The sequence below is a fragment of the Canariomyces notabilis genome (genome assembly GCF_033297395.1).
Source record: "Canariomyces notabilis strain CBS 508.74 unplaced genomic scaffold N656scaffold_1, whole genome shotgun sequence".
Taxonomy (NCBI): Eukaryota; Fungi; Ascomycota; class Sordariomycetes; order Sordariales; family Chaetomiaceae; genus Canariomyces; species Canariomyces notabilis.
Window position 1 is genome coordinate 1,353,012 of NW_027041823.1, and position 17,394 is coordinate 1,370,405.

At 54.4% G+C, this 17,394-nt stretch overlaps 6 protein-coding genes and 1 non-coding gene across 7 annotated transcripts; 3 read left to right on the forward strand and 4 right to left on the reverse strand.

Annotated features, from left to right (window-relative positions):
• Positions 1-2,554: 2,554 nt before the first annotated feature.
• On the reverse strand, positions 2,555-4,845 carry N656DRAFT_721979 (glycoside hydrolase family 16 protein). The gene is made up of 2 exons (XM_064812495.1): positions 3,901-4,845; positions 2,555-3,829 (listed from the first exon to the last, which is right to left on the reverse strand). Exons 1-2 carry the CDS (start codon positions 4,410-4,412, stop codon positions 2,893-2,895), a joined length of 1,449 nt encoding a protein of 482 aa, XP_064674968.1. The 5' UTR covers positions 4,413-4,845; the 3' UTR covers positions 2,555-2,892.
• Positions 4,846-6,208: 1,363 nt separating this feature from the next.
• Positions 6,209-6,296, forward strand: N656DRAFT_t5. Its single transcript has one exon. It is a non-coding gene; the product is annotated as a tRNA-Tyr (tRNA).
• Positions 6,297-7,175: 879 nt separating this feature from the next.
• Positions 7,176-8,711, reverse strand: N656DRAFT_698838 (cysteine proteinase; the record flags this gene model as incomplete). Its single annotated transcript, XM_064810741.1, has 3 exons — positions 7,176-7,761; positions 7,801-7,967; positions 8,052-8,711. 3 exons carry the CDS (start codon positions 8,709-8,711, stop codon positions 7,176-7,178), a joined length of 1,413 nt encoding a protein of 470 aa, XP_064674969.1.
• A 1,939-nt stretch (positions 8,712-10,650) lies between these two features.
• N656DRAFT_841078 (uncharacterized protein) lies at positions 10,651-11,627 on the reverse strand (the record flags this gene model as incomplete). Its single annotated transcript, XM_064818975.1, has 4 exons — positions 10,651-10,862; positions 10,992-11,031; positions 11,106-11,368; positions 11,444-11,627. The coding sequence occupies 4 exons, from the start codon at positions 11,625-11,627 to the stop codon at positions 10,651-10,653; spliced, it is 699 nt and encodes a 232-aa protein (XP_064674970.1).
• A 608-nt stretch (positions 11,628-12,235) lies between these two features.
• On the forward strand, positions 12,236-13,136 carry N656DRAFT_35181 (uncharacterized protein). Its single transcript, XM_064809336.1, has one exon. It carries the CDS (start codon positions 12,424-12,426, stop codon positions 13,003-13,005), a length of 582 nt encoding a protein of 193 aa, XP_064674971.1. The 5' UTR covers positions 12,236-12,423; the 3' UTR covers positions 13,006-13,136.
• A 276-nt stretch (positions 13,137-13,412) lies between these two features.
• Positions 13,413-14,792, forward strand: N656DRAFT_793886 (uncharacterized protein; the record flags this gene model as incomplete). The annotated part of the gene is made up of 1 exon (XM_064817211.1): positions 13,413-14,792. One exon carries the CDS (start codon positions 13,413-13,415, stop codon positions 14,790-14,792), a length of 1,380 nt encoding a protein of 459 aa, XP_064674972.1.
• Positions 14,793-15,143: 351 nt separating this feature from the next.
• N656DRAFT_786166 (acetyl-CoA synthetase-like protein) lies at positions 15,144-17,169 on the reverse strand (the record flags this gene model as incomplete). Its single annotated transcript, XM_064816497.1, has 2 exons — positions 15,144-16,897; positions 16,986-17,169. 2 exons carry the CDS (start codon positions 17,167-17,169, stop codon positions 15,144-15,146), a joined length of 1,938 nt encoding a protein of 645 aa, XP_064674973.1.
• Between the last annotated feature and the right edge of the window lie 225 nt (positions 17,170-17,394).

A 17,394-nucleotide genomic window follows, 5' to 3' on the forward strand; every position in this document is an offset into this window, starting at 1 on the left:
AACTCCTCCTGGTAACTCATGTCTCTAACTAATGTTAGCCGTCAGTTACACGCTCTTCTTCGAGCTGTATCAAATCAGCTCTGGGAGATGGTCTGTATCGGCGGAAGCCGCTCTGGGCTCTGGCATGTTCGTTGGCGGTAACGGAAATTTCATGGCCGCAATGTGGCTGGCCTGTCATCAACCGAAGATTGTGACTGGGGGTTTTTCTTCACGTTATCGTTGGGACGTTTGCTGCTAGCGCCGATGGCTTGAAGACCAGGCGCGACGTGGACTCCGATCAAGCAAGACATTGTTGGTGCCTGTCATCTTCCCCTTTCCGTTGGAAAATCTGCAGGCACAGCCTTGGTTGCCCCTTGTCGAACATTGGTTTGCCCAATGCCCAACTTGACAGAAGTGGAAAGCGCACTGGGCAGGATTTTCAGCCCCACTTTTTCCGATCTGTGATCTCTCCTCTGTATCCGTACTTCGTATGCGGGTCTACGTTACGGAGTACGGATCGAAATCCTCCCAGATTCAAGCAGTTTAAAGAGGAGCAGCTCGGCAAGAGCGAGACGGGCGCTTCATAGATTATCTAAACTCTAACTACCTACCTTGGTTTTCATAGAGACGCGTGTGAGTTTGCTTTGGAAGCACAGCAGAGAAACCCCCTTTTCTTGTCCTCGGCACCTCAATGGTGAGAAGCGCCGGGGCCACCCTAAGGCTGACCCGATAAGGCTATTGGTCCCGCAGGGGGCAATTTTCCAGTTCCCTTTCACCAGATCATCGACCACTCCTAGGTTACCACTGGTATCGGCGTAGCTGAGGCTGTCTCTTCGGAAATAGTTGAAATATGATTGGATGTTCAATTTCAATACCGAACTCCGTACGGAGTAAGTACTACACTAAATACGCTTGAAGCAGAGAGGGCTTTCGAAGTAATTATTACTTCAAGAGCAATTTTGTCCCGTTCCCCTTGCGCCTTGCTCACTATTTGGGCGTTGCGTTACTGGTACTACTTCATACCATACCAGTGCTCTGACCTGCGGGGCTCCTGCAACCCCTCCTGTAGCGCATCGAATAGTTCGTGCGACAACGTGGCGTTTCCTTGCTTGGCTCTCTTCGCGAAGAAAAATTCCTACATAACAACTCACATCCTCCAGAGCGTGAGAAGAAGCCGTCCTCAAACATCAATAACTATGTACCTGGTAAGATTGGTGGTCAGTAACATAGTAAGAGCGGTATCATGGAAGGCTGAGAGTCCGTATCTTACTTCCAAGATTCCTTATCTTGCCGGCATTTTGAAGCTCTGTATTGGATCAAAGCGCGCGTTTAATATGTGACGCTGGGAATGCAAGAGGCTGAGAATACGAGAAAATGCCCTCCCAACCACACCACGGACCAAAAATAGGGCCGGGTCCGTCCTACCAGAATCAGATCGCATCTGCAGCGCAACCCAACCAGATGCACGTTATCCGTTGAGATCGGTCAAGTAGCGCTTTTCATTTCAGCAATGCTGCGCTGGCAGTCCCGGCAGCCAGTTGAACCGAGACCAGAACTTCAGATGGCGTTCAGATGACTGCGAGTCTAATGCAACCATGAGAAACGGTCGATGTCCAAGACTCGCACTCTGTGATGTGCCGGCCTTGAGCCCTTGACCCTCGGCTTGTGAGGGAAATCCTACATACATACAACCAAATATTGGCTACCTCCGTGCTGCCCGTGTAACTCAGGATGACCCGGCTTGATGCCAACCCAATGCTCCGGAAAGGGGTTGCACGGAATGCCTTCGTACAGTACAATACGAAATCCTTTTCGCGCCTGTCTGCAAACCTCAGCAGGTTTTCTTCTGATGAAGGGATCCCCTTGAAGCAAATTCGCATGAAATAGCAAAGCTTAACTATCAGGTAACGTGGACGCACCATCATCGATTATTGGAAAGCCCATCTTCTGCCTATCGACGGGTAGTGAAGCTAGCGCATGCCACTTAGCCCTGACCAACCCCACCGGCGCCCGGGATCTCGAGCAGAAAAGCAGGGTCATATGCGGTAGATATCGGCGCCGTCGACGTCGCCGGCTCTGGAGTCTGGACCGATGTTTGTTACACAAGCCCGTACCCACCGTTGTTACCCACTTGAGCCACTACGCTCAGCTGGAATGCACCTCTTGAATTCTTTTTTAGGCGGTAAGCAACCGCGCGAAACAACCACTGGCCCGAGTCCGAGCCTCTCGGAATGCGTTTCCAGGGAAAATCATTCGATCTTATGCAAAGTACCTTAAACTTGCCTGGCTGGTACGGTTCGCGAACCTCGACATTGCAGATAAGCGCAGAAAACGAGATGCCGGGTTCCCGATCCTGTGGTAGCGGCATTGTACACTAACGCTAGCGAAAGAGAAATCTTTCAGCACCTGCTTGGTCACAGTGGAGACAACGAACCATATCAATGCATGTCATAGTCAACAATTCCCAGGTTGTTTCCAAGGAAAAGCTGCAGGATTATCTACAATCCTTACACTAATAAAAAGTGGTCCGAGTCGAATACGATGAGTAATGTTCAACACGGTTGCCGCGGAGGAAGGACGGGAATCGGTTGGGCAGGACGGAGATTTGATGATACGGATGTTCCAAGGCAAGGCTCAAGGGTACGGCGTCCGAGATGCTATGAGCGAAGTCATGTTCAATTCGATCCAACAAAGCAACGCTCGCTAGTAAGAGATTGGAAAACGGACTGTCATCCAAGGGCAATGATATCCAAAGCCAGCCAGTATGGCGTTCTATAACCTAAACCACCTCCATCTCCATCCCAAGCAACGACAAACAAAAAGAAACCACAATTTAGACATTAAGCCAACCCGATAATATATACCTCATAAACACCATTCTTTCAGAACAAGACCAAATGCACGCCGCCACGCTCAGAGATCCTCGTCACCGTCGCACTGCCTCCACATCATGACCTTGCTGACCTCCATCTGCGGTGACGTCCAGGTGGGAAACCAGCTGTCCTTCGCAAGCCAGAAGTCTTTGCGGGCGTTGGGGGAACCGTTGAGCCAGGGCTTGCCGTTGGTGTTGTCCTCGAACCAACCATTAGTGCCGCCGACGGCAAGGTTCAGAATGAGGTAAAACTTCTGGTCAAAGGGCGTGTTGTAGCGGCCCGTCTTGCCCCAGATATCATCAATGCGCGTGCCGTTACTGTCCGCCACGGGGAAATTCCCGCGCGTCCACATGGGCGTGTCAAAGTTGACGTACATGACCTGCAGCAGGCGCGAGTTGACATAGGTGAAAAGGTACTTTTGCGACCACTCCAGCCCAAACGTGTTGAACCCGGCCGAATAGGTCGTGTGCAGCGCGGGCCGCTTCACGTTGGTTCGCCACCACGCGTCGTTGGCCGGGTTCGGGCCCCAGTGCAGCGCCGACGAGATGATGTTGTTGCCCCCCTGCGGGTACGTGTAGTTGTTGCCGCGCGCCTCGACAATGTCGATCTCGCCCGACTGCGGCCACGGGCCGTACGCCGAGTCGACAGGCATCATCCAGATGGCGGGCCACAGCCAGTCCCCGGCAGGGAGTTTGGCCGTCACCTCGACACGCCCGTACTTGATGGCCGCGCCTTTCCTGCTGTTGATGCGCCCGGACAAGACAGGCGGGACTATGCTGGAGTTACCGGCCGTGGTGTTGGTGGCGGCAATGCAGTATTCGGGCAGATTCGAGGTGCAAGTGCCCTCCTTGAGAAGGTCGATAGTATTGTCCTTCTGCATGAGGCTGTCATCTTGGAGCGTCGCCTTGATGATGAGCTTTCCGTCCTGAACGAAGACGTTTCCGTCCCCTGGTGTGGTCATCTCGAATTCGCCATTACTTGAAGCGGTCTCTCGTCAGTCCGCCTGTACATGTACACATCCACGCGAAGGGGCCACGGGGAGACTTACCCAAACCCGTTCACCTGGACTTCCTTTTGCCATATTGACGGGTTAATGCCGTTCGACCAGTTCTCTTCCAGCTCCAGGCAGTAGTTGTGCTTAACGACACTGCGGAGGCCGTCCCAGACCAGGAAGCCCGAGATGCCCAGGCCAATAACGATGCCCAATATGGGGAGGATGGTGACCCATTTCTCTTTCGGGTCTGCATTCTTGGTCCACGGCTTTTCTACCTCGCCCTTGCGAACACGCCGCGAGTGGAAGTACCGCTGGCCCCCATCATACCGGTTTCCCAGTGCCGACGAGGCGTCAAAGCTGCTCGCAGGGCGCGAGCCAGACGGACTTTGGAAGGGATTGCCATTGTTCCCCGACCTGTGTGACGCCTGCGACTCAACACCGTCACCGAAAGGATTGCGTCCAACGGATTCGTTTGGTGACCCAGGTCTTTGCGGAGTCGCGGCAGCAGTTGACATGCCTGACTGCAGGCCTGGGCCGCGACCAAAGTAAGAACTGTCGTTGTCCATCAGAGCTAGCCTCCTCTTTGCAAGCGCAGAGTGGACACAGAGCCAGGCGACTGCGACAAGCCGCAGATATGTTCAACTGGCGCGTTGCAACAGGGCCAGGTGTCACTGGATTCAGGACCTGGAAAAGCAGTGTCGACTCGCGAGTGACAAAAAAGGTCACAACTCGTTTGCGATTAAGTTTCGGGATAGGGAGGTAAGCGAGCGACGAGGCCAGAAGAACGAGTGATAGATAAGGGCAGAGTAGAATACTAGCAGAATCAAGATTCAAAAGCGAAGGTGCCCCTTGCTAGACAAGAGAAACAGACACGGCCCGAAACACACGCAAGCAGCCAGTTGGGAGCTCGGGTGGTGGTGGTGAGCTGGAGGGGGTTGCAGATGAGAGCTGTCGCTCAGCTGCTCACAAAGATGCACTGAAGGCTTGAGCGACTGATAGCGGGCTGAGGCCTGGCCCAGATGGCGGGCATGGCGCCAAAAGGGATTAGCGCAGTGGGCCACTATCGGCATGCTGCAAGGGTAACTCTGCATGCTGGCATCGGTGGAGCAATGGATTGAGAAGTGGAAATCTCAGCCGAAATCCTCCCGTGGCTCTGGACCGCAGAGAGCATGCCAATCCCTTTCACAATCTTCAACCCAGGTTTTGCACTTTGTGGACGTCTAGACGTACGACGCCAACCGTCATCAAGCTTATGGTAGTTATCTCTGTTGTGTCTGAAGGCTCGATCGAAGCCCGAGGTGTATTGTATTGTACGCCAAGTTCAGGTGTTACGGTAAATAATGTGATGTCTGAAAGATTCGTTTGTCGCTGGGTCTGTACGAATAGACTGAAAGGGGCTGCCTTGGCGCCGTATTTCTGAGGAGGTCCAGATCTCCCCTGGCGTCGAGTGGCTGAAAAATGTTCCCGTACCTGCATCCCACCTTGGCGGTGGCAACATGGAGATAACGTTAACTTACAAAGCTTAACGTTGCTTCTTAATACGGTTAGATTTCGAGCGTCAGTGGTTTGTGGTTAATCGCTCAAAGTCAACTCTGTTTGCGCCGTTAATTTCCACAACCGCCTCCATTGTGTCGATAGTCGCCTGTATGGCTTCAGCCGCATGCAATGTTATAAAATGACTCTAGCAGACGGGGCATTTCTTCAAGGCAAGCCCCTTGAATTCCTCCCCAAATAAATCCCCCTTGCACATAACTAGTTTACAGAGTAGCCAAGGTACTTCGTAGCTACTAACCCGATGCAAGGTGTATATGTAGTACATACTCCGTACTCCGTAGGTATTCCGGACTGGGTGCCGTCTGGGTTGCTATGTATTGTACGTTCGTAGTACCTACTCTGTTACCCCTTTTCCCCTGCTCGCTAAGAGCACGTTGTATCTACAAAACTGCGTACAGTTAGCTGTGTAAGGCTTTGTTATTGCACCTGTTTGTCTCTCTACGGATACAGTACGTAGGTAGATACATTACTTCGTACTGGTAGGGCTGTCGGAACCCGGCAACAAGGTGAGGTATGTATGTCATACACTACCGAGTACTCGGTACATCCAGCGCCAACCGGATGCTGATCAACATTTGTATGTACGTTGACTGCGAAGTCCCCACTCTCGCTTCAAGGAATATCCATTGTTGGTCTAACCTCTCAGACTGAGGCTGGTGAGAGGTCTCTCTGGACTCCGAAGCGCCACTTGCTGTCAGCCGGCCGTCCACAAAAGTGAGACAATGCTCTGCACAGTCACCGAGGGACTGGGGAGAAACGATACTCTTTCATCTAGCGAACATCCGACAAGTCAGACAACCAATCAAATCCCCTTGTGGTGTAGTTGGCTATCACGTTCGGCTGTAAAGGAATTTATCGATACCGAAAGGTCACCGGCTCGATTCCGGTCGAGGGGAACATCTTTTTGCAGTTGATATTCAGACACACACTTTTTTCGTTCTGCTCAACCTCAGCTACCTACTGTACCTTCGCTGTGCATCGTGCATCATATCTTCCAGGATATCAAGCGTCTCTAGAAAGATACACAATTTTTAGGGTTTCGGGAAGTTGAACAACAAGGCTCTCAATATGGAGCCCGTCTAGAACATAACACGGCCCCCTTGGCATCAAGTCTTGTATGTACTCTACATACGTTCATACGGGTTGAGCAACCCACATCCACAAAAACCGACCAGCAACCCGGTGTTCAAGTTCCAATCACCTGAGGGGTTGCCCCTTCCTCCTTGTACGACCTGAGATTAACGTGAACGAGCAACGTGCCTACCCCACAAGACACCTTGACCTACATAGCGAAGACACAGCTTTGATGAATTCAGAAACAATCTCTCTGCTTCTGTGCTTCATCAACGGGGGCCATAGGCCTTCGGAGTAGCCTGGGTAGGCCCAGAGGTACATACTCTACTATTCATCCATTTCACGATGCTTATCTTACGAACCGATCAACATTCGCAGTCATCATCTTCCACAGAATTGGTTCAAAACACTAGGTAGTAACCCCTCAATAATAGTCAGGCAGCCATGTCCCTAGGTGACGAGATTGCCTAGCACGAATCTCCACCAGGCTCGTACCACCGAAGATTCGAGAGACACTGAGAGACACAAAGGATTGCAAAAGGAACGTCGTTCAAAGTTGACCGATCTCGACTCGATCACCCAGGCTCGGAAGTAAATCGAGCATGAGTCTCGTCACGGTTACAGACACCGGTCACCGAACTACTAACCAACTTCATATTTTAGCTCTTGAAATTTTCCAGCTCTTCCCAGACTCCCGCCCCTTATTTAGCGACACCCATACCAGCAAAATACTCCTTGAAAGCCGATGTCTCGATAGCAAACACACCACGACCGTCAACCAGTTCCACAGGTGGCCAAAATTTGACATCGACACAGCTCACCAGACCCGGGTAGCCCGTCATGCCCTCGGGCTCGGTGACGCCCCAAGGGTGGCGGAGGATGATGTACTGCTTGCGCTCCTGCGGGGCGGCCCAGCCGAGCACCGTGTAGGCCATGTTTGCGACGAGGGTACAGCCGCGGAACTTGTCGCCCGTCGGGTGGGTGAAGGCGACGAACGGGTAGATGGTGCGCAGGTTGAAGCAGTGGGTGCGTACCAGGCCCAGCAGGTCCTGCGCGCGCCGATGCGACGTAAAAAAGTACTGCGGCTCCTTGCCCGTCAGCTGCGCCGCGCACTTGACCGGGTCGCCGTAGCATGTCTGGGTCAGGTCCGGGTGCTCAGACTCAGGCCCGGACTCCGAGTCCGAACCGCCCTTGCCCTGGATGATCCACTTGGCAAAAGCCTTCTCGTACAGGCACGGCCAGATCTCCCCGCCCGCCGCCCACCCGCGCGTCATCATCATCATGGAGCTCATGGCACCACCGGTTGGGTACATCATGGTCATGGACGACGGCCGGCAGTAGACGGGGAGCGAGCTCGAGTTGTTGGTCGGCACCTCGCAGTTGACCGTGACGGTGGACGTGGGTGCGTCGTTGTCGCCGCCCTTGCTGTGGAAACGGACCGACAGGGAACAGCGCGACTCGCGCTTCCCGCCGCGGTCGTGGTGGTGGTGGCACTGGCCTGGGATGAACTCGACGTAGCAGTCGTCGCCATCTTCATCAGAGGACGAGGACGACGACTTGGAGCGGCTGCAGTGGACAATGGCCGAGGGGTCGGACCAGGCCACGGCCATCATAGCGGCGATCAGCCAGCTGTTGCTGGTGGCACCCTGCACCGGGTTGCTGAACATGGTGGTGGTGTGCTGACGGTAGCATGATTCGCCAATGTCGGTCCAGGTGCTGTTGGGGGGCACCCATTCCTCCTTCTTGTGGATGCGGAAGGGCGTGGCGAGCTCACGCAGCGTTGTGGTCATCTCAGAGCTGCAGATCGTCTTGCCCAGCGACTGGGGCTGGAGGGTGAGGCGCAGGTTGCCGTTGGACATGAAGGCGTGCTTGACCTTGATGGCGTTGATGTCCTTCAAGCCCACATGGTCCAGGTCGCCGAGCTTCTCAACCTTTGAGAAATCGGGCGTGACCAGGTCCCGCTCGGTGAGCGTGTGCATGTCCTTGGCCGGGATCAGCTCCGCCATGTCCCCGCGGTCGTTGAGCTGGATGCCCGCATAGAGGATTGAGCGGAAGCGCATGTCGAACAGCTCCTCGTAGTCGGTCTGCAGGATGCTGGACATGATGTTCGCCGTGGCCGGGTCACGCCAGTCCAGCTTACGGCCCAGTATGGCCTCGCAGAGCGCAAACGGGTTGATGGCCCCGATGTACAGGTGCTTGGGGGGCCTGTCGGGGTCTTCGGGCTTGGAGGCGGTCATTGTGAGATAGCTGAGCATGGGGTAGGGCGCCGTGCTGGCCGATGTGGTGGCTTGAAGAGACTCGACTGGGAAACAGGAGCTAACAGCAGTACAGCAGAGAAGAGAGCCCGAATACTAGGTTGGGCCCTACCATACCACTTTATAACTGGAGTCGGAGTGGCGTGTTTACAATGCAAAACCGCAAGTAGGGCACTCCCTCCGAAAGATCATCATAGAGGAGAGGCCAGTGACCCTCTACTGCGCCCATCCTCTCCGGACCGCATCGTTGCGGTCTCGTGGACAGGGACTGCAGAGCATCAGTATGCATAGGTCCATAGTGCATTCACAGGTGTGTAGTGGTCTGAGTTGGGAATAGGCTGGGGGAAGTATACAGGATCGAGTCCGCAGCAGGACAACTTCCGACAGGAACCGAAGTCATGCAGTGTAGGCCAAACACTGATGCGGCTTCAATATGCATAAGCGCCGTGGATGCTGTCATGATTTACACATGAATAGCACTATGTATGCTTGAAATACGGGGATTAAGGGGCATCTGTCACACACACGTCAGACTGGCTGTGGTTGAAAATCAATAGCAGCTGTGATGCGCAGATGTAGTACCAGTAGTACATGCGCTCGAGATGCACTGATGCAGTAGCTGCATCGACTGGAAGTGCGTGCCTCGTGTAAGATGGTGTTACTTGACCTCATCATTGATTGGTAAGGCACTTTGCTTGTTTTTCATGTGGTTCCAGTACAGAGCGGTTGCATGTTGCCTTACAATCTTCTTGAGTCCTAGTCTTTGCTAGGTAGCTTACTGTACATACCAACCTACATGTAGCCTCAGCATACTACTACTAGTAGTTCCTACCTGTCGTTAATTCATACAAGCACTTCATCAGGTTCATAGAGCTAGTATTTGGCAAGTCGCTCTTTAAACCGGTCATCACCAGTCCCGTCGCAAGATCACCTCGGAACTTCGAAGCCACCTGTGGGTGTGAGCTGAGATATATGGCATGATGTCTAGGTGGAAGGCTTACTGGACCATATAGGTAAGTGAGGGTCTCAGGTACCACCAATAGGTAGGTCATGAAAAACCTACTACTGTGAGTTTCCCTGCAGTAGTTCAAACCTTACTGAGAGGACCATGCTGTTCCTTCAGAGCCGTAGGACCGTTCACCGAGTGTGCTGAGTGTATGCAGTGATGCATCCAAGCAACTTCAGGAACCATGGGAACTAAATTCCTTACACGAGGAAGTTGGTATAGTAGCCGTGTGATTCATGAAATGTCCTTAAGCTCCTGATGCAGTCTCTAGGATGCGGTGAGGCCTGGAGATGGCCAGGTGGTACCACCTGGGTGTCTCCTGAATGTACCGGTAGCGGAATCTCACTGCTTCCCTTGCAGCATTCTTCCAACTTGTCTAGTTCATGTTTGTAGTTTCATGCAGTTCTGTGACGTGATACACCCAGGATCGTGATTTCATCTTTTAATAGTTTCTACTTGCCGAGGTTGTGAACAGGATATCAATATCATGGATGTCAGCTGGCAGGGCACAAGCATCATAACACCCATCAGTTTCAGTCATTATGAACTTTCAAGATGACAAGCTTGCCGTTGCCGATGCATACAGCAGATCTTGAATGATACAATGTTCCAGCTCCTGCGCTGCCCCTGGTGAAGTGTTAAGGCCGTCTCTAGTTCCTGAGAGAGCTAGAGGCTCAGCTCTGTCTACATTGTCCAGATCGACTGTATCGTATAGTCCTAGTGAGATGAGCCGTGATATCTTAGTGGTCACGGCGGACACCTGCAGCCACTCTCACGATAACTTGTCCACCCCTCCTTCCCTATTCTCTTGAAAAAAATACAACCATTACTGCGGCGTATCTTTGGTCACAGGTATGTTAGCAATCTGATGTAAACCTTTGCATCCTCAAAAGCCAAATGAATTGAAAAGATAACTCACGCCGCAGACGCCATCATGATTTCACTATTCTTCGCCTCTGTGATGAGCGACATGGCAACCGAGAAGCCAACCGTCCAGACAACAATGAGAATCAGCGACTTGATTCCATCTTTGACGAAATGAAGAATTATAATGGGAGCCACCAGCAAGATAGCCGATGCTGCCGTGTTGATGGCTCTGGTTGTCTTTTGCGTCACACCCCTTGTCCCTGAAACACAACTTGTCAACCGCTGCGCATCCAGCTTTTGTAAAGCGTGTTGGGGCGCACTCCAGATGGGATACTACTAGTAGAAGTGAAGAATAGGTAAACAGCTTTGGAAGCCACATTGTTACTCACACGTCGAGATTGTGCCGCCAGTGCCCGTGTCTTCGCGCCCCTTTTTGCGCCTGACGTCAGCTAGCAACTCCCTTGACGCTTCGTGGACTTTGCAACTTAAAGATTCCCACCTACCGGTGTAAACTCGCTGACCAGTTTATCAACGGCGGCGTATACAAAGCCCCCATCTCCCGCAGGACAGATTGCGACCAGCTCTTGCGTCTTTTCGTCTCTCTTGACTTTCTCTTCGTCGGGCCGCGGGAGAAAATCCCAGTCGGCGGGAAAGAATCCAGGAGATCTTATCGATCTGTCGTTGATGTAGTGCCACAACGCTGTCAAGTGCTTTTTTTGCGGATCTTCCATCGAGCATAAGCGAGCATAGTTGCAAAGCGCCCGGTCTGTGGTTAAGCAAACACTTAGGTCAGCGGCTTCAAGGCCCATACACTAGATGGAGGCGTATCAAGCTCGCGCACTGTATTTGTCCAGAATCTCATCAAGCCGTTCCTCACTGGCTTGTAGTTTTCCGTTTTCGATCGACAAGAGAACCTTTTGAAGGGTCATGATATTCTTGACGTTGAGAGCTCTGAACCGACGGAATATCGCCCAGTCCTCGGCCCTCGCAATGAATTCAGCAACTGAGGCATCGATATCATCCATTATGATTGATCTACTTTGCTCTGGCGATGTCGAACTCATATTGGAATCAGGGGGCTACTTAGTTTTGGATTCCTTTTTGATGCAGGGTCTAGCAGGAGTTGTTGTCTGGCACTGGCACATATAATGTGGCACAACGGCGACTGGACGCCTCCAGAAGTCAAGCATCGACGTGGCTTGGCCACGGCCAATAGCGCAGAATCAAGCCATCGACTTGAGATTCTAATAGTATTCGGGAACCCCGGTGTCGGGGTAGCCATCAAGCGGAACATATTGAAGCCCAATGTATGTTCTGCTGGACAGAAACATGCCAGACCCCAAGTAAATGCCAGTACTTTCCTCCCACATATCACAGGAGCCACGCTGTGTCCCCCGACACCCATCCCTTGCGAGAAAGACCATCTTTGGCTGACAGCTCCTCATATCTCGGAGGCCGCGTGCCTACAACATCCCGGGCCATGTCCGCAACAGTTATGAATGCTGTTGATACCGATCATAGCCACCAAAACCGCTGCGCTCAAGATGAATCACTCGAGGGTCGTTGGGATGGTACTCAGCGTGGTCCCTTGGCCTCAACCCCTTTACAGCAAAACTATCAAAGCTACTTAGCGCCTGGTAAATCTTTATACGCTTATGATACCACAAGAGTCATGGGCTAATCAAGCCAGGGCGTCACACTGTCAATGTTAGCAATCCTGCTGGTCCTATCCTCTTCCCGAAACATCCCGAGATTCCCGTCGAGAATTCCAGGAGCTCCCCTACAGAAGGCGGAATCAGCCCAGGGGACCGCCGCGAAGCGATGCTTAGAAATGCGACTGAGCAATTCGGGCGACCCGCTCATGATGTCCGTCAAGGAGAAACCGCCCAAGAAGACGAGTTTGTTGGCCCTCCGCGCAAGCCGATGCGGCGGACAGCACACAGGCTCAGATATGATGATGGCGCAAGAGGGCTTGAGCCCGAAACCGGCCACGAGGCGAAGAGCAACCACCCAGAACCTCATTCCATGTTGCAGAAAGAAATCAGCGTAGCAGAGCTGCGAGAGTTCAGCAATACTATGCAAACTGCGGCCGATGCCTTGAAGTTCCTGGGCCAAGTGGCAGAGAATAAAATCATTATGGTTGAACAGAATGACAGAGGCACGTTACATAGTGCTTTTGGAGATGCGCAGCCCAAGGTTCGAGGCCCAGATTTCCAGCAAAACATGAAGCCAGCTTGGACAGTGCCGCCACAGGCACGGCCTTCTCCTGTCCAGTCTCGCTTTGACAAAGAAAACGTGGAAACGACGGCCGTGACCATTGAAATTGCATCGGCGAACAAGGAAATGCCAGAAGCTCAGACTCGCGGCCCTCAGCAAGCTTTGACATCCCCCAACCAGCTCTAACTCCCAGTGATTATTATGGGCAATTTGCCTCAGCTCGCTCAGGGTACGCTCAAGCTCCAGTGGAAAGCATCAGTGGGAGCAAGCAGAAGCAGGACTCGGAAGCCCGGGTTAGCGCTGTTCGGGAAAAGGAGTGGTACAGCAGTCGAGCAGGAGATCCATCCAAGCAACATCGCGGTCCAACAGCAGCGGATAATGCACTCGCAACCGACGACCCAGTCGAACACCTTAGACCGCCAGCAAAAGCATCACCCGACTGCACCTATATGTACACTCGACCTCCACCGGAATCGTACCATCGAAGCAAAGATGGAACTAAACTGAAAGAGAAGGACGACACGTACGCACCAGGTATCTCATCCAAGACATTCTTTGGAAAATATAAAGTGAAATATAAGAGAGTTGTCGAGATGCACGAGGTGGATTACACGGGCCCGTTCCCACAGGAAGGCGGAATTCAAATTCCGTCGAGACCAGCCTTTCCGAGTAGCGATACCGCCTCAGAAACAGAATGCGAGGAGGAGGTCAGGAATCAACCTGATGAGACCGTGGAGCGCAGTCAGGAAAGAACCAAAGGTGGCAAGCCCCCATGGCAGCAGCAGGTTCAACTGCCGAAGCAGAAGAAACCCGGGCCCGCTGCTATGGTACGGCATCGTGAACCAGCAAGCCCAGATCTTCCACATCCAGCTTTGAGGACCTATTCGTCCCAGCCCGAAGTGATCAAACCGGTACTTGCCGTGACAAGCCCCCCGGTCCCGGATCATTCCCCCCTGACCACTACCACCGAGACAGTGCAGCAATCGCCGGCTCTCGACAGTCAAACGCCGTCCTCCAATGCAATCCCTGACCAAGATGCAGGTAAATACCATCTCAGGCTGGACGTGGATAACCAGAGCGACATTCCGATGCGCCCCCTGGCGCCGAGCCCACGCCCAGCAGCAGCAATGCCGGTGCAGGCGAAAAGCGAGACTTCGGGCATAGCCGATGACAATGCCGAACATGGAGTCGTCCCGGCGGAAGCATCCGAGTCAGCAGCCTCGACCGAACTGTCCGACTCTGCCGCGTTCCCAACGGCAGTAGAACCACCGAGACCGGCCCATGCTAGTAGAAGTACACTGCCGCCAGAACGTCCCGCTAGTGGCAGCGCGATAAATTTGGACTTGCCCATTTCTTCCGAGTCTCCTTTAGCTTCAATGCTGCAACAATTGCAATTGACGCGGGCCCGGGTCCGGGGATATATGGGCGCGGTCCGCGCTGGTGAACCAACGGCCCCCTTCCGAGCCTATGATGGTGCTGGTGAACCAACAGCCCGCTTCCATGTCGATGATGGTGCTGGTGAACCAGCGGCCCACGTTCAAAATGATAGTGCTGCTGGACCTCGTCAGAAGCAGAGTGCGGCCGGTAGAAGTGGGAATTACAGACCGGCCGGGAATCCGGGCATGGCCGGGTCATCGTCGAGCGACCACCTCGGGCCGAAGCGGGGCAGGAAACCGGGCCGTTCCCTGGGCCAGCCTGGAGATCCGGGAAGCAGGAGGAATAGCAGAAGTAGAAGTCGCAGCCGTTCCCCCGCCCGCGTAGAGTTCAAGGTACGGGACGAGCAGCCGCCTCGACAGCCATCACCGACGGCTCGGGTGGCTGCTCATCTTCCGCGAAAGCCTTCCGGCGGCGGGGGCGGTAGCCATGGAAACCCTGGGGGTGGTGGGAATGGCGGCTCGAGACCCGACCAGAATAACACAGGTTCAGGTTGCTGCCGTTGCTTGTGGAAGTTGTTGCGTGGATGGTGTGGGTAACTGCCGGGGGAGGAAGAGTGCGGGTCACTGGAACCGTGACTCGTGTGTACCAAGATTGCGATAAAGACGATGCCTTTGTTCATGTTGCCGCCAGAGCAAGACCAAGTCGCTAGGTGTGGATGACTGGAAGAGAATAGGGGTCAGTTGCCTCGCCACCCTGAAGCCTGCAACATGTATGTGCAATACATTTCCTTTGAACAAGCCTCTAATATGTTAGATAATATGCCGCTCGCACGGGTCTACCACGAGAGAACGGTCCAAGTTGCTCCACTCAACAAAAACAAATCGCTCGCAACCCTCGTAACCACCTCTTACTTTACCATCTAAACCACCGCACTGTAAGCCCCGCCCTCACAACTTGACATCCCGCTTCTTCTTCTGATAGAGCTTGAACTCAACACCTTTAGTCTCAGGCCCGCCGTTCTTCAGGACCCTCCTCAGTATCTTTCCGCTCGGGCTCTTGGGGATCTGGTCGACAAAAACGATGCCGCCCATCAGCCACTTATACTTTGCCGTGCGCTTCTCAACCAGCGTCTTGAGCTGGGCCGCAAGCCTCTCCAGGTCCGCCCTCGACATGTTTTGCCTCCCCGCACGCGGCACCACAAAGGCACGGGGCCACTCGGTAGCCTCGCTCTTGTCGTAGACGCCAATGACGCCCGCGTCGGCCACCATGTCGCTGCTGCACAGCACGGCCTCGAGCTCGGCGGGGGCCACCTGGTACGCGCGCACCTTGATGAGCTCCTTAAGCCGGTCCGTGATGCGCAGCCTGCCGTCGGCGCTCAGGGCGCCCACGTCGCCCGTGCGGAACCAGCCGTCCGCCGTCAGCGCGTCCTCGGTGACCGACATGTCCGGCTTGCCGCCGCTGCCGCCCGTAAACACCCCGACGGGCAGATACGCCGACATGAGCCCCGGGGCGCGTATCAGCACCTCCCCTTCGACATCCACCGCGGCAGGCCTCGTCGTCTCCCCTTTTCTCCTCGCATACCCCCCACCCTCGGGATCGGCAATCATGAGCTCGACGCCCCAATGCGGCAGGCCCGTATCGCCCGCGCCCTCTCGCATCTCCTTCTCGCCCAGCCCCCTCTGAAGCGCGGTACTGCATGTCTCGCTGAGGCCGTACCCCAACCTCACCCGGAACCCGCACCGCTTGTACACCTCCTCAACCACCTCATGACCGAGCGGCGCACCACCAGTCACAGCCCCAACAACGGTCTTAAACCCGCCCTCCTTCGCATAGGGCTCGACAACAGCAGCTTTAGCAAGCATGACAGCGACAGGGGGCGCCATGTGCATGTAGGTGACCCTCCTATCACGAATGGCGGCGCAGACGGTTTCGAGATGGAACGAGGGCATGATGTAGGCGGTGGCGCCCGCGGCCAGGGCGAGCAAAAACACGTTGCACAGGCCAAAGACGTGGTAGAAGGGCACATAGCCGAGCCATTTCTGCGGGGTACGCAGGTAGTAGTCTGCGTCGTGCCACAGCGAGGCGCTGGCAAAGTTGAGCGCGTGGTGCGAGAGGAGCACGCCCTTGGACCGCCCAGACGTGCCCGACGACCAGAGGATTACCGCGGTGCGGCGGGCTGAGGAGGATGCCGGGAAGATGGTTGCCGGGTTTACCCGTTTGGTGCTGCCGGTCGTGAGCAGAAGGGATTTCCAGTCCTGCTCGGAAGCCGACGGGGGCTTGGGTGGTTGCGGCTCTGGATAGGTGTCTGTGGCCACGTCGACGGTGAAGATGGGGATGGAGGAGAAATACGCGCGGTCCTCCTGCTTCAGCAGCGCCTCCTTCATAGCGCCGAGGCAGGCCTTGGCCGTGATGATGACGCGCGGGCGGGCATTCTGCAGGATCCACGCGATCTCGGCGCTCGTCAGGGCCGGTGAGGCAAGAGTGGCTGTCAAGCCCGCGGCAAAGGTGCCCAGGAGGACAGGGGCAAACGGGAGGCAGTTGGGTAGTTGGATCAAGACAATTGGGGCGATTTCGGGCCCTTGCGGACAGGATGGTGTTGGCGGGAGTGTGGTGATGTCCTGGGGATTTAGGCCCAGGCGCAAGAGCCCCGCGGCAACTGCCAGCGCATCCTTGGAGGTTTGGCCAAAGGTGAGTGTCCGGTCTGCAGATTTACAGCCGTGGTTAGAATAATCTAGCAGCTCCATACACAAGTGCAAATTGCAACAATGTCATAAACATAACATCCATACCTGTCTTGTGGTCTACGAAAATCGGCCTCGTCGCCTCAATCCTCGGAACGATCTGCTCTGGCGGCGTGAAATCGTTTGTGCTATGGAACGGCTGACTGAAGGCGAATGCAAAAGCGTTATTGAGCGGGACGCTGCCCGGCGGCGAACCTGAGTAGGCCGCAGGTCTGTTGCTGTTGGAGGTCATTGTGAAAATGAGGAGACGTCGCCGCGGTTGAGGGCTGAAGGCGGGCAGAATGGACCCTTTTTCGACATGATCAAGCTGACACGCAGCGAAGAGACGGTTGGGATTAATGCTTAGTTTATTATGTATGTCCTCTCACCCTCGGTTGAGTCGGTTGCCATTGTCCGAGAGACGGCTCGCAGACTCGGGAATTACTGATGTTCCCGCCAAGATGCTCCCCGCCTGCTG